Raw genomic sequence first — 16,787 nt, forward strand, 5'->3', positions numbered from 1 at the left:
CTGTGCAATAACAAATTGGGCAATTATGGAAAATAACTTGGTTTCATTATGGATAATAATCATGAGGGACATTAGTGGAATTGTTTTCTATCGCTTCATCCCCAAAACCACCAGCTTAAAAAAACCTCCCATATCGAAGCCAAAATTGTCTTTTCTCTGTGATTTCACCAGGTTACCAAAGCAAAGTGAACATATGAATTAATTTGCTTGCTTGCTGAGTAACATCCACTAAAGGCCCTGAAATAACATGTAGCTAGGAACTATGGCACACTGTAGATATTATGCTACTGTGAAGCTGCTCAGCTCAGGTGAGGAATTAGTAGATATTTTGACCATTGGTCTATGGTCTGCAGAACATACAAGATGTGTTAGAGCAATCCTAAATCCTTTTCTCTACAGCCACATAGAAATTGCTGTGTAATACTGTGTTTATAACACTGTAATGTCTATGTAATACTTGCACAGATATGACTAAGCAGATCCTCCAAGTGGAGGCTTTCTGAGGACAGGGAACAATATTCATTTAAAACTCCAAATGGGTACACCATTTATCTTTTTTTTCTATTCCACTCTTTCTCTGTCTCTTTTTCCATGGTTACTGAGCACTGGATTAATAAGAGATTGCCTCCAAAGTCATGCAGTTACCATGGCGCTGGAGATGTGTCCTGGGATTCCTTCTCTCTCCCTTTTTCCCTCTCTCTCTCTCTCTCTCTCTCTCTCTCTCTCTCTCTCTCTCTTTCTCTTTCTCTCTCTCTTTCTCTCTCTCTTTCACTCTCTTTTGACTTGGTCTGTATCTCTTTCTCCCTCTATCTCTCCCTCTCTCTGGCTCTCTTTCTTTCTTGCTTCTCTCTTTCACCCTCTATCTGTTGCCTTCTGTCTCTCCATCTCTCTCTTTCTCTTCCTTTTCCTCTCTCTCCCAGCAGTTACACCAAGGAGGTAGCAGTCAGGAGACTAAAATGATCTAACAGGAGCACTTCACATACCCCGATCTCTGAGGCGACCATCAGCAGTGTGCTTGAGTGTACTGGGGATTTCTGAGGTGAAGGAATACTAATTGGAAGTAGACAGAGGTAGGTAGGTTATCATTGAAAGCAGAAAACATTAAGCACTGTCCCTGATGTTTCCTTTACCCTTGAAAAACCATGAGCCAACTGATCGAAGGTTATATCTGAACATTCACTTGCAGTGGTTGGCTGGTGTTCTTCGTGTAACTTTTTCTGTGTAAGATTTGGCGTGTACACACACACACACACACACACACACACACACACACACACACACACACACACACACACACACACACAAACAGACACAGACACACACACACACATAATTTTTCATCTGTAATAATCAAGTACTCTTTTGAAGGAAATGACCCAACCCCTTGACAAGTTGGCTACATCCCTGCATCACACCCCTCCAGCTGATCGAGGAGGCTCAAGAGCCACATGAGTGAGTTTCCATTCAGACACATAATTGCCAGAGAGCCAGCCCATTCCACAGCTCCAACACTAACCTCACCCAAGCAAAAAATAAACAGCAGACATGTTGAGCATGAGGTGCAGAGGTGACAGTATATCAGATGTTGAAGTGTTGACAGAAGAGCTCAGTCTTCTGCCATGTGTGGAGTGGACTGACTTTGATAACTTTCCATCACTCTGGAAGGACCAAGTTTTAATTAGTCTCTGATAAAGGTTTTCAAAGGGAGCTCTGTACTGAGACGTCCTTCTTGCAGCATCTACCCTCCAGTGGCTTCATGATGACTACCCAGGAGTGAGCAGTGGCCTGACACTGCACTCCTGCACTAGCCCTTACAAGTGTTACTACTACAGCATGCAAAATGAAGCTGTACACAAAACATGGAAGTTCAATTTCTACTACAATGTAACCACATAAGAAAATCAACCAAATATTCTTCCTCTGTTCTATCTGTTTTTTATTCTTATTCTTGGTGGTGGTGTATGACAGCAGGACTTACAGTAGCCTTTGATCCAAAAATTGCACAACTGTGTTTCATGCCCTTTTAAGTTGTTTTGGGGGGGTGTAGGGTGTAAGGGGTGTGGGGGTGAGAGGAATCCTTACCTTAGCCTCTGAGGTGGGCTCCAGGTAGCAGAGTCGATTCCCCAGCCCCTCGGCGGTGAGGCAGAACTTGCGGTTCTCTTTCTGGATGCAGGCGACACATTGGAGCACCACCTCATCATCCTGTCAGAGATAAAACAGAAGGTTACTGCAGGCACAGCGCAGCCAGCACGCCGATAAATCAATTCTCCATCTCTGTCTCTCTGTCTTGGCTAGGCCAGCCAGCGAACTGTGCCCAGCCCCACCCAGAGCGGGCCTCCCCCTCTGCCCTTGCACCCAGGAGAACCCATTGGCAACAACAGTACATGCTAAACCATGCGTGCCCACAGAACATACATTTGTATTCTGTAAGAGCTATTTTTTTCTACATTCCCAGTCTCAAAAAAGAGCATCTGACAGTTTGACTGCTGTATAGCCTATTCTATCAGCATTTTCCTGTGGGTTTGACACTTTTTAAGATGATGTTACTGCAAATAGTGTATCATCTTCAAACGGCTATTCCTGTTTCACTAGTTCGCCCTTCGATATGATTGCTTCAGCTAGACTAAATGTATGGGAGAAGTGCGTGTTTGGCAAGGTAGCTGTCCGTGGTCCTGGAGTGCCTGGAGCGGAGATCGCGATAGAGCGATGACCGCTTGCACCCCCCTGTGTAAGGAGGATGAGTAACAGGGCAATAGGTGAAATGGAGGAGTAGGGGGAGGAGAGGGGATGATTTCACGGACGCCGGAGCATGTGACATATGGAAAAGGAGGTCGGCTTAAATAGCCTACCCTGCAGCGGCAGTGGGTGAGTTAATTGCTGTCAATCATCCCGAAGGCTCCTCCCGAACTTTGTTTAGAAAACAACATTTCACTAGTTCGCTCTTCGATATGATTGTTTCAGCTAGACTAAATGTATGGGAGAAGTGCGTGTTTGGCAAGGTAGCTGTCCGTGGTCCTGGAATGCCTGGAGCGGAGATCGCAATAGAGCGATGACCGCTTGCACCCCAAAAGATCACATAGAAAGGCCGCTACCGACTACATAAGTGCTTGCTGAGCGAGTCGTAAATCCGCTAGATTGGAGCGGATGTAAGACTGGTAGGCATCCGAGGACCAACGGCCCAGTATTTTAATTTGTTGCTCCGATAAGCCGTTGAGCACAGCTGTTGTGGCAGCTCCTATCCTGAAGGAGTGTGCAGAGTAGCGGTCCGCGGGAAAACCAGATTTGACTAGAATGGTTTTTTAGAGTGTCTGGAACCTGTGGCGAGTGATGGGTAGCCCTTCATCTGACACGAAGAGCGGGCTAGTAGACGAAGCTTGAGCTGACCGATATGAGATGTAGTGAGATAGGTATCGGAAAGGCTGAAGATCTGAGGCGGAGTTAAATATGAATATGGAGTGTCCTTTTCGGAACTGGTAGGTTTTACTCTGTTTGATGGTAAATCGAATGGTGTCTTGGTCTAGCTGCTCTAGATCTGCGATGCACGGGTGGACATCGGGAATGAAGAGGGACGAAGGGCATGTAAACTCGCTACATCTTAGCAGCCCAAAAAAGGCCAGTAGAAACATAACGGAGATGGTGAAATCGGAATGTGGTGAAATGAACCCTTTGCAAAGGGTAGCGAGGCAGGTGGCGAAGGGTAGCGAGGCAGGTGGCGAGAATGCTTGAGGAAATAGGGAGGCGGGAGTCTTGGGGGACTGGCTGTTGCCTACGGATACCTTTAATTAACAAGCCTATCCTGGTGTCGGAGAAGGAAGGGCATTCGGAGCCGTGGAGGAGTTTGAAGAAGAAATGAATGCCAGCTAGGTAGACTCTAATGGAAGAGACTCTGATCCCGAGTGAAGTGTGGGCGTAGGTGATAAATGATGCTATGGTGACTGCATCGAAACTGGGAAATGGTAATGAGTGCTTTGCGTGGAACTGTTTGAAGCAAGACCAAGCAGTCCAGTAGGACTGCATGGTCCTGGGTGCGAGGGCTTGGAGGGCTAGGTCGGCCGTGATGGGCTGAAGGTAGCTGAGGGGGTGGTTTATAGGAAGATGGTCTCCGAAAAGCTGGGGAGTGGAGTAGGGTACGGGTCCGCCTCTGGAGCCAAGCTTCTGAATCTCTGACAAAATGAGGTTCCTGGTGGACGCTGTGACTGGTGCTGGTTCGAATGCTGCAGCGTGGGGAGGCGGTGGCAGGGCCTTTGCTGTGGCAAGTGAATAGCTTGGAAGCCGGAACGGGACTTCGTGGTCCACAGCACTCGCTGAGTGCTAATGACCCGCTGCGGCGGGCTGGTCTAGCGCGGAGCCGGGGAAGAGATGGGAAAGGGGGAAAAGGGGGGAGGGAGCCGTCGCTGACGCGACCGGAAGTGGAGCAACCTGGGACAGGGTCGCGGGGAGTGGGACGGGGAAGGAAAGAGGGTTAGGGGGAAGTAGCGACGCGGTCGCTATCGGCGCCGGCTGAGACCAGGTGCTCGCTAGCTCGTAAGAGAGATGGGGAGCCAGCGAGTGGAATCTTCGAGCTGACGCTTCGTGAGTTGAGGCGTGCTGAACAGACGTGGCTCCCGGGAGGGAAAGGGGAGGGGGAAAGGGGGGAGGGAGGGAGCAGTCGTCGGAACGACTGGAGGTGGGGCAGCCCTGGACCGAGTCCTGGCTAGGGGAGGTGGATGGGGGTGGGAAAGAATGGGTGGGGGGAGTAGCGACGCGGTCGCTACCGGGGCCATCTGGAGGAGTGGGGTCGGATCCGGAACTACGGTGCAGATGCGGCGGGAAGAAAGTCGGCGGGAAGGAGCCTGAGCCGCTGACGTGGCAGTAGCTGTGGCTGAAGCGGCGGAATGATACGCTCTGAAGCGTGTGGTGCCGGAGAGTGCTGTCGGCGTGCCCGGTTCGCGAGGTGGCTGGTGGTGTGAGCTTCGTCCGGCTGAATGGCCGGCGGAAGGAACCGCGCCGGGATGCCAGAAAGAGCAGCCTGCTTCCTGTTCCGGAGAGGAAAACAAAGGGGGGGAGCGGGGGGGGGCGAAAAGACCGGGTTATCCGACTGCGTTAAAAGGCGGAGGAGATGGAACTTCCTATCCGACCTACGGAACGTGACGCCGCGGGAATGGAGAGTGCTGCGGATGCGAGCCACTGTCCAGTGAATAGGGTCGTCGCCTTGCTGGCGCTGGGTCCTGGTGCTGCCGCGAGATGAGGCTACTGAGCGAGAGATGCTGCCCCGGACGGGAGCAGGAGAGGAGCGCCTTCTGCGACCCTGTGTCCTGGGTTCCCTACGCTGGCGGCGAGGGGAACGAGTAGGATTATTTTCGCCCGGCGGAAGGCCCTGGGTGTCGGGTGTTGGCGGGACGAAGTTGTCCTCCAGATCGCTGGAAGAGGCGTGGATTTCCAGTTCCATGATAGCTGTCTTGTCTATGCGAACGATACTCAGACTGAATGATTTCGCGGACGCCGGAGCGTGTGACGTATGGAAAAGGAGGTCGGCTTAAATAGCCTACCCTGCGGCGGCAGTGGCAGAGTTAATTGCTGTCAATCATCCCGAAGGCTCCTCCCGAACTTTGTTTAGAAAACAACATTTAATTACAGTGTTCTGTGTTGTTTATGAGCACATAATGATATCATACTGTATGTATAGCATGTTATGCTGTTCTAAAAATACATGCTATACATGTTTCACCCAGGAGAATCACTGTGAGATCACTAAACAAATCTATATAATCCTATGTAATTCTCATTTATAATGCAACACCATAGGTATCCATAAACACTTAACTTTTTCTCTGAATGTGAGTTCATTACAGCAGGGGTCTAAGCTCTTTTATCCCAACTCTTTTGTTTTGTACTTAAAATGTGTGTTTTTCCTGACACATAGAAGAAAAAAAAGCTACTTATTGAAGGGAAGGGCGCTACAAGTTAGCTTAACATCCTTGGGGCAATTTACACTACAAAACAGAGCAGAGGTAATTGATCAGAGTGTTCAGCTTTTTTAAATGAAATAATGAACTTACAAAACAAACTCTTAGCGGCTTTGATGTAACTCGGCTCTCCAACACAACTCCCTTTGGGTTGCCACCGCTCGGGAGAAAGCCAGCTGCGCCTTTCCGCTTCCTATGGTTATGAGCACACTCATTGCAGAGCCCACATGTGGGTTTTTTCCTAAGTTGCAGAGAGGCCTTATATGTGATGCAAGATGCTATCTGATTAAAGAGCATCATATCAAGTGTGCTCAGGGATACATTTAATTAGAATCAATTGTCAACTTGTGGGAGCTTTACAGACAGAGTGGGCTGTTAAAGGCACTCTAAAAGTCCTAATATATTCATGTTCAAAGCCATCTGTAAGTGATCTCATCAAATAAAAAAAAAAACTCAGCTACTTTTGAAGTTGCTTCCGATAACCTCATATGTGACAACAACCAACTAAGTTAAGTAAGGTAAGCATTGTCTACCTCAAAAGAATTTCTGAATTACATTAATTTCCAGTGTGTTTCAAAAAGTTACCAGTTTCTGTAACCTACTTAAAATCTGGAGCGTGGCTATGAGCTGACCAGTGTTGTGAAGGGATGGAAACCAGGTGTAAGGCTCTGTGGTTGAGTGGAGTGGAGAGAGAGAAAGAAAGAGAGAGAGAGAGAGAGAGACAATGGGCTGCTATGGGATGGTAAGATGGTAAGGAGAGATGTTGCACAATAGCCCACTGCAGCATTCGCTTAGGGTCTGCAGAGCCCTCAATGCACCACTACACTATGCTGTGTTGTATGTGTGTGTGTGTGTGTGTGTGTGTGTGTGTGTGTGTGTGTGTGTGTATGAGTGTGTACGTGTGTGTGTGTGCGTGCGTGTGTGTGTGCATGTGCGCGTATGTCTGTGCGTGTATGTATGTGTGTGTGTGTGTGTGTGTGTACGTGTGTGTGTATACTTATGTGGTTTATTAATTTTTGGATTGGGCATATACAGTATACTGTAGCTTTAATGGGGTTTGTTTGTTTGCACACATGCATCTGCACCATGTATCCACTGCTATCCACCATATCCATTTTAGGACTGCTCATGCACAGCTAACACTTCTGTTTTCAGCATCATACTGTATGTGCATGCCTGGACACCCATAGATACCTCAACAGCTTTTGTAGAGTTTCTGATGAAAACAAACTGAGACACACAGAGGCCCAAACCTGCAAGGCTGAAAGAGCTATCACATATTACAGCTATCACTTGTGTCAAATTCAGTGATATGTCTGCTTTTCACCCATACATCAGGCCAATTGCTGCATGTCCTGCCCTGGTTAAGCCTGGCTTTCATGAGATGGGATATGATTTGTGATCAAAGACTAAAGACCTGCCAGTTTATTGATCAATAGTCAAGTTTGTACCAAGAGCACAATGCTCTAGCACAATGCATGATAAGCCCTATGGTGTCCCACTACTGCCCAGACCTATATTTGCTATGCTGTGCCTTCCTTAGGCAGAGGACAAACTGCTGTGCTGGCTGGGCAGGGCAGGCCAGTTAAGCCTTTCTGCTTGGGAGATCTTCACCTCTCATCTCTTCAAAGGACGTAGGCGCACAGCAGCACCCAGCCTCACCTCGCCTTGCCTTGCCTTCAAAGAACAAAGTGCATTGGCACATGCATAATGTGTAAAGGGCCTTAGAGACAGTGTTAAGCTAAAAGGCCACAGCTAAAAGCCTGCTTATGGCTGCACGACACATCCTCTTAACCTGGACATCAATCCCTGACTTACATCAATTTCCAGTGCTAGCCCCAACCCCCTCACCCCAACCAATCTTACTCTCCACAACATGCAGAATAAAGGCTCTACAAGGCTTGCACCTGCCTTGCCAGTACAATTACATTACTATCATACTAAAGGCCATTGTATTGCATTTGAAATTGTTGTATGATTACAAATATATGTGTCATTGTGCCAGTCATGTGTTGCCAATCCTTCATGTTTTGCCAAACTTTCCTTTCCTTCTTTCCATTCCATGAAGTCTTCAGTGTTTCCCACATAATTGAATTCCATTTGTGGTGGTTGGTTTGCAGAATTAACTTGAATAAAACAGTTTTTAACAAATTAGCACAGCGTGGTTATGATGCTAACCAGGTTTAAGCACAATTTAGTACAACCTGGAAAATCATTGTGTGGTGGTCAATGTTGATATTGTGGTGGGCCGCCACAAATAAGTCAATGTATGGGAAACACTGAGTCTTTGGAACAGGTTTGATTTTCTGTGTTTTTCTCATCCATATAGTCTCAGTGAATGATACTTCCTACTGCAGTGGCCTGCATTGTGTGCTATTAGTTGGTTGTTGACATTATGAGCTGCTTTACATGTACCTCACTATCCACTCCAACATTTCATATTATTTTCTTTGGTCCATGCTACACTAGCCTGGAAAGCCAGCATGAACTTGGCCCCACCTATAGAATATGAGATGGGGAAGTTCGGTCTGGACTTGTTCCACTGAGAAGCAACATTCCCAAACCAGAGTGCCTCGTCTATCACGTCACCTGAGCATGCATCGGTGGATTTTGTTTGCAACAAAACCCTTCCACTAGAAGCTAGACGCTATCCACTAGAAGCTATATTTTGCTATCGCGTCTGTTGTACAAGATATTGACAGTGCAATAACTTAAAAAAAATGACCAGAAAACAATGTTAAGGCATTTGTGGAAAAGAAGGATGGTTCAGGTGTTCTTCCTACAGGATTCACTGTAAGCTATTTCATTGCTCTGATTGGTTAGGTCTATCCAATTGAGTGTAGAGACATTTTTCCCCCTTTATCAGTTGAAACACACCCCATAATCACATCCAATGGAGCAGTATCAGACTCAAATTAGAATTGTATGACGACGTCAGGCTAATGCTACACCTTTCCACCATGAAAAACAGCCAGTAGTGTAATCCTGTTTACAGACAGACAGACAAAATAACCACATAACCTGCTTGGCAGAGGAGCTATGACATTCTAACAGATTCGGTAACGGTAGTGGTAAACACACAATTCCAGGCATTGATCTATGTCCTAGAGAAGGTTCTGTCTGTCCTTCATCAAGCCTCTGTTTTGCCCTCTGTGTAAGCATGCACATGCAGTATAAAGTAGATTAAGATTCATGGCAAACTGTGTAATCCTCAAGCCAGAGACGGGGAGACACATTCAGTTGCATTCAGTTGTAAGTGCTGAGACCAGCAGCACTCTGTTCAAAACATTTTCCAGGACTTCAGAGCCACAAAACAGACTACTTTTTCTCATTACAGACCACAGTGCACATTGAATTTTAATGTGTGGCTTTAAACAACTCCTGTCTTCTTGTCTGCTATCCTGTTTTTTTTTCTGTAAGTCTGTCACAAAAAGTAATCAACATTTATGAAATGTATGTAAACCAGTAGGCTACCAGAAGAAATGCAAAAATAGCTTTCTGTGGGAGACCAAAAAAGAAAGCTTTTGGAATAGGATTGAGCATTATTCATTCAAAAGTCCTGGGGAGTCTGCATCTATTCAACATCTTCACACAGACAACTTCCTTGCAAATACCACAGCATCATTTAAGGGAACTGTTTTTCTCTGCCACCATGCAGGACTCTAAAGTTCCAGTGTAATCACAGGCTGCCTTGACACATTTTTAAGAAACACAGCTAAGACAGATGCCAATCATTTCACAATGTGTTTCCAAACACACCAACACAGTGTTTATCTGGTAACTCAACATGTGGTCCGCTCTGTCAAATCTGACTTGGGCTCGTGTGACATGTTGGAAACTGGAGCTGTATTCTGCCCACATAACTTAGTGTCACAAATCCGTCACCTCTTTAAAATGAAGTAAATCTTTCTGTCTTTTTTTAACACATGGAGATAGGGCACCCTTGTTCCAGAACTTAAATAAGTCGAAACATAAGTTTGTTTGAACATGAGTCTGTGTGTGTGTGTGTGTGTGTGTGTGTGTGTGTGTGTGTGTGTGTGTGTACTGTATGTGTGTGTGTGTGTCTGTGTGTCTGTGTGCATGTGTGTGCCTTTGTGTGTGTGTGCGCCTGTGTGTTTGCATTTTCAAGAGAGGTGGTGAGTGCACGACTCCACCACCACCACCCCCCCCCCCCCCCTCCTCCAACAGCGTTTAAGGAAGATTTATAGTGGCAGAGATCCCTATCGGCTGAGAGATGTGCGGCCATAAAGTAAAGCCTTCAGCCTCATGTCGCTGGACTCCTTTATTTAAAGAGCTCTCGCTTCTTCTTCCTCTCTCCACACCAACTTCCCCACCCCCACATGCTTGATCCCATGCCATGACATCCAGTGAATAGATGGCAGAATGATCTGAGGAGGTATGGTGGAGCCATGTGGTAGGCAGCTAACGCACAGCATCCCAACTTCAGAGAGAGGGAGGGGAAGATGGGAGGGAAATGGATATCTGACCACAGGGGCACTTTCATAAGACGGGCATCCCGGGCAAATGTCAGTCACAAGCTCCAGTAGATCCACAGGCCTAGCATAACACTACCCCCCCCACCCCAACACACACACATACTCTCTCTATGTCTCTCTCTCTCTCACACACACACATACACACACATTTGGAAAACCGTAACTACACAGGTGGGGCTTGAACTTGTGAACCACCAGGAAAGACTTCTTCAGGAAATGGTTTTGTTGCTTTGGTGAGTACACCGCCAACACCCACAATCTAACTGCATCCAACAAGGGCATTTCAAATTGGTGTAGGTGAACATTATTTTGGGGAAAACAAGAAAAGAGAACAGGAAGAGATAAGCAAGTTCTAACAGCTAAAGCATCCACACAATTTCTAGTCTATTACTGATATTTCTTACATAATTTCTTCTGGCTGCCTCTGCTTGCACTGCTTACAGATTCTGCATGTCTTTCTTCATATGACTGACTCTGGATGTGGAATATCCTGGATTCCCTTCCCCCCCACCCCTCTCTCTGCTGGTTATCTACTTTCACCTCAATTTTGTTTTCATTGTTCAGAGAACAAATCACTCCGACATTGAATTTTCCATATGAATGAACTCAGAGTAGGGCTATCTGGAGACAGTGTGACCTGGACCTTGGCGTACCCAGCATACGCAATGTATCACTCAACCTCACAACCCCTGTGTGATGTACATTTTATTCTTCCACAACAGCAGGGCACTGTACCTAAATCTCAACATAGCTGTAAAAGGCCATGAGATCAAATCTCGTGGCCCCAAACTGAATATCTCCTGCCTTTACAGACAAGGGCAGATGCCCCCCAGGCACTAATACGATCACCCTCTGTAAACTGATAGGCCTTCCAGTTCCACCGTTCAGAGTTTAGCTTACAGCACAACAAGTACAAGGCTGCCAGATGCCTGAAATAATTTCATAAACTTCACGATTACATTTCCTTACTGCATGTCATCTCACTCTATCTAAACAAGATTTGTAGTCCATGAGCGTCAAGCTGTTTTAGTTTCAAAAGAACCCGTTTGAACCGTGTGGAGGAAGAGATCTATGTTCACGCCTCTCTGGTAATTGTCCCTAAAATGTTTCGTAAGGCTAGAGACAAGATGGGTAGATATCATAACAGTCAAGGCTAGCCATCGCTTTCAAAGACAAACCGTGAGACACAACGCAGGTAAAACGGTGCTCTGGAACATTCTTTCTGACAAGCGGCTAAAATGTTTCCGATCAAAGTGGTCGTGGGTGAGCCGGAGCTGTGTGGCGGTGCCTGGGTCCTGGGGAAACATGCGGTGACTAAGACTGCCGGGAGGGGGGTGGGGGTGCGCGGCTGATGGGCCGCTTTAGATGAGATGGCTGAGCAGTTTGCTCCGATGACTCATCAAAGAGACGAGGCAGTGCCCGCACACTGAATGAGGTGTCACAGAGAAAACACACACACACACACGCACACACACAAACACACACAAACACCAACACACACATACAAACACCCAAACACACACACACACACAAAACCACACATTCATGTACACCTTTAATGCAACCAGATGCATTATGACTAGGATATTAGGACTATCACAATGAACCAAGTGAAGCAAGCTAACTGATCCTCACACACACTCAAGCGCATATGTGAACATATTGATCCCATAAACAAATGTATGAGCAACACAGATTAAAAACATTCATCTGTTCACCTTACACTTCATTCATTCATTCTCTTATTAGGGTTTGTATGTTTATGGTTTTGTTAATATGAAAACTCATTATCTTAATGTTGATATCTGATACTATTATTGATATTGTAACTAGCATTACTATTATGCTTAATGTAGGCTTTTTCAACTTTATTTGACACTATTCAATACTTCAATTCTGTTCATATACTGTAAGTCGCTTTAGACAAAAGCATCTGTCATATCTAAACCATAACCAGAAAGAACACCATGATGCACACCTATTTCAACTCTCTCTATGTAAACTATATACGCATCACTACCGTACTCTCCCCCTCCTCTCTCCTCTCCTGTAAGACTCAGCACACACATCCCTACTTCATGGTGTGTGGACACCTGCATGCGCAGCCTACATCTGCTCTCAGGCTGATTATGGCTGATTACACCTAGTACGATCAATCACACTGCAGCTGCAAATTACACCTTTATCGTCGCCTGTTTGTGTAATTTTTCCGTCTTTGAAGCAAATGCCTGGGTTTGAGGAAGGCACTGCATCATGTTGACTACGCTGTTTTCAGGTGAAATGGACATATCAAATTACCCTGTACATGGTACTTGTGAAATAAGGATCATTGCTGAGCTGAATTACCTTAAACACACACACATAAGCACACACAGTGGGTCTTTCCCAGGCGTAGCCATTTCCTTCAATTACGGTAAAAACACACACACATACAAACACTAAAAACACATGCAGGGAATTCCAATGTGCTATTCTGCTGGGGCTTACAGTGTCTTTACAAAGATAGTGCAGCTTCATGTGTGCAGTCCCATTAAGTGCAGTAAAGGACAGACGTGTCTGAGTTTTCATATCGTACTGTACCTCCATGGATATATGTAGCTTTGGAATGACAATCAATATTACGTAATTTGGACAACATTTACAATAATCACTGCAAAATAAACTGGTCAAGAAATGATCATCTCCAAAGAATAGTTATACACATACATAATATGACCATCACATCACTACTCTCCATCTCCTACTCCTGCAACTCCTTTTAGGTTGCAAGTCATACATGCTTGGTTGCTATTTGTCTGTATGCATTGCGTAAGTACACTTATACCATCATGCAGCCGCAATATTATGCACCGCTGTGCTACTTCTTTACAAGGTGTGCCAGTGTGTGAATGTCTGTCTGTACAAATTAATGTGCCTGTGTGTCTGTGTGTGTCTGCAAATCTACTGGCGCTTGTGACTGACATTTGCCCGGGATGCCCGTCTTATGAAAGTGCCCCTGTGGTCAGATACCCATTTCCCTCCCATCTTCCCCTTCTCCCTCTCTCTGAAGTTGGGATGCTGTGCTGTAAAATCTACCACATGGCTCCACCATACCCCCTCAGATCATTATGCTATCTATTCACTGGATTCTGTATGTTTGTGTGTGTGTGTGTGTGTGTGTGTGTGTGTGTGTGTGTGTGTGTGTGTGTGTGTGTGTGCCAGTGTGGCTGTGTGGTCATTTTTGTAATCTTGGGTGTAACAGTTGGCGAGTTATTCTGTGAATGTTGCTTTTTGGTGAGGGCAATGCAGGGGGGTGGTGGCCCCCCGGCAAAAAGATTATATTCCTTATCAGTCTAGTGGGCTACATGTGACCAGTTTTTCAGTTACCCAGGGACCCAGGAACCATCGACCAAAAATCAATGGAAAAACTGCTAGGTCTTTTTAGGTCATAATAACACCCATTAGCACAATTAACACACAGTGAGTCATTACTCCAGTACTGTCCTGCATGTTTCATAATTGGCATAGATTTGTTTTGACATCTCTCCATGTGATTTAGGTTTAAGGAAACGTAATAGTTACTATTAGCCATTGGCTATTTAAACACATTGAAAAATACTTAGCAGGAATAATATAGCAGGAATTCTTATCAAACATCGTTTGAATTTGATTATAGGGTGTGTTTTAACCAATACAAGGAAAAAAATGCCACTGTATGTAATTGATAGACCTAACCAATAAGATCAACAAAATTAAATTTGTGAATCCCGTATGGAGATCAGCAAAAATATCCTTCTTTTTTAAAAAAAAATCACTTTTTTTGTTCGTCTTTTAAAGTTATTGTGCTGTCAATACAACAATGTATAAGAGAAGCAATAGTGGAATCTGAACATGTTGCTTCTCTAGTGACATCCTTTTTGTAGTAAACAAATACAACCCAAGCACACTCAGGTGTCCATCCCCGTATAAATCCCACCCAAACAATTTGATTGGCCTGAACACATCTTAACCTGGCATATAGACTCCAGACCGAATTCCAAAATCTCAACTTTTGTGCAATTTTGTGGGAGGGGTAAGTTCGGGCTGGCTTCTAGGCTAGCAATGTAGTATAAACCAATGATATTTGCAACTATATAATGTCTTTCAACTTTTATTTGTTATTATTGTTTGGTTTTGTTTATGTAAAGCACAGTGTATGAAATGCGCTATATAAATAAACTTGACTTGACTTGACTTTATGACCAGTGATTAACTCAGCTGTGTCTGCAGAATACTCAGAACACACAGATATGCCTCTGTGCCTCTCTCTCCATTCCCCTGCCTGAGGGAAGCTGATGAGCTGAAAGCTTTCCTTCAGATAGCTAAAGGCCTTCGGTGGACAATAGTGGAAAGCTTGTACAAACCTCCTCCCCACTCCTCCCACCCCCTCACTCCTGCCTCTTCACATGGAGGGCAACACACCCAAGGGATGGTGGCCACTGCTAGTGTAGCACGGTGAACAACTAACAAAACCCCTCTGGCCCCCCTCACAAACCAGAGTGGGCTTTTGGGCAAAAAGCTTTTCTTCACCCCCCCCCCCCCCCACACACACACACACACACACACCCGATGGCTTTAGTGGGAACAGGGGATTGTGCAGTCTTCCAGAAAGATCTCTCTTTTTATCTCTCTTACATGTAAAAAAACTTTTGACTTTTTCACGCATTTTGCGCATTTTGAATTGACGCATTTTGAATGGTCAAGGAGTATGAGTTGTGTTACATCTTGTGTTACCATTTGAGGCTGAAAAGCAAATGATTTAGCTTGGGGAAAGCAAAGGTTTTAGCTTGTTTTAGCTTGTCTTAACCACAGAAGAGCCCTGCTACTGTTACGGCCAAACTATACCACTGCCAATCACCTGGCATCTGAACACTCTCATCAGCCAAACAGGTCGAAGGCTTCCATAGTGTGTGTGAGGGGGGACTCCCTTCCAAACGCTTGCTGCCATAACACCCAATCTATCATCTATGACAGGAAACTGGCATAGTGCATTGTGCAATATATATACCGGTATATTTTTTATTTTATTTTTTGCATTGCACTGTGCTGCAGAAAGTCATATTACTTAGCTTACATTGCATGGTTTTGAAAAGCAGACTGACAAATCACTGCAACACATAGTGACAAACACAGCATGTTGCACTTTCCGTGTGAAGAGGAAGGGATTGCCTTTGCTGAACCCACTGTGCTCTCTACTGCAACACACATAGAAGCCAAATTAAGCTGTCTGTATCTGACTTCATCTGAAAGGTGGTAGACATTTACAATTGCCACAACCATACTGTAGTTTTCCTCCACACAAACAATGCCTTTTAATACAAGCAATACTGCACTGCACTGCACTACAAAAACCCACTGCATTGTATACTGCACATTCAGTATAGCACTACAGGCACTTTCAAGAAAGAAATCATTCTCATACTAAAGGATTTATCGCGGATGCACACGGAGGATTTGTCCCTTACTAGATTATGCTCTGTTCTAAGAGAATAAAATAGAAAATCTATGTAAAAAGCACAGGCCCCCACACACTCCGGCACTGTAAGTAGATTGGCCTCTATACTGTCTGCTTTGCTCACCCTTGATATATTTCCCCAGTGCAATCTCCTGACTGCACACACACAAAAAGGACTTAGCAGTTACTACATAAACATGAGAAACATGCACCTACTCCCGGTGGTCAGGAAGAGTTTTGTATTGGTACTCAGACGGTTATCAGAATAAGGACCCACAGAATAGTGCATCTGTGATTGAGTCTAGGCAATCAGAAGGACAGTGAAAATAAGGGGGGGGGGGGGGGGGGGGGGTCTGTTAGTCTCTGTGAACTGCAGCTGAACTGTCTTCATCAGAGCCTGAGACAAACGTAACAGCTGATGCTGATGTGGTGTTGCTCTAATGCTTCCTGAGAGAGAGTAGCCTACATGCAGCTGACAGGCACCAAGGCAAAGGCTCAGTGCTGATGTGATGGGAGCTCTAAGGAATAGAGAGAGAGAGAGAAAGAGAGTGAGAAAGAGAAAGAGAGAGAAAGAGAGAGAGAGAAAGAAACGCAGGAGGAGGAGATGCAGATAAGGACAGAGAGAAACAAAGAGGGGGAAGCAGACAGCACTAAGTAATGACAAAAAATGAGTCAGAAAATATCATTAATAGGCGAGAACTGCCAGTCTGCAGAGGTAGAGGTCTAACTATGTTTTATATGCCCACAAGTTCTTGCAGTGCAATTTCTGGCGCATCAGAAATCAATCGCAGGCTCTAATTTCCTTGGGAAAGCACATAAAAATGTGGAAATGTGTTCTGTCAGCGACTCTCAGTAATGCTCCCTAGCACACTG

At 45.4% G+C, this 16,787-nt stretch overlaps 1 protein-coding gene across 16 annotated transcripts in view; it reads right to left on the reverse strand.

Moving 5' to 3' along the window:
* The window catches only part of LOC121693692 (ryanodine receptor 3-like), a 202,678-nt gene that overhangs the window by 170,285 nt on the left and 15,606 nt on the right, over positions 1 to 16,787 (reverse strand). For all 16 annotated transcript variants that reach the window (XM_042073304.1, XM_042073303.1, XM_042073292.1 and 13 more), the window contains exon 2: positions 2,083 to 2,202. In XM_042073304.1, the coding sequence (XP_041929238.1) occupies positions 2,083 to 2,202 (120 nt within the window). The remainder of the gene's footprint in view (positions 1 to 2,082; positions 2,203 to 16,787) is intronic.

The sequence above is a fragment of the Alosa sapidissima genome, chromosome 19 (genome assembly GCF_018492685.1).
Source record: "Alosa sapidissima isolate fAloSap1 chromosome 19, fAloSap1.pri, whole genome shotgun sequence".
In the NCBI taxonomy this organism is placed as follows: Eukaryota; Metazoa; Chordata; class Actinopteri; order Clupeiformes; family Clupeidae; genus Alosa; species Alosa sapidissima.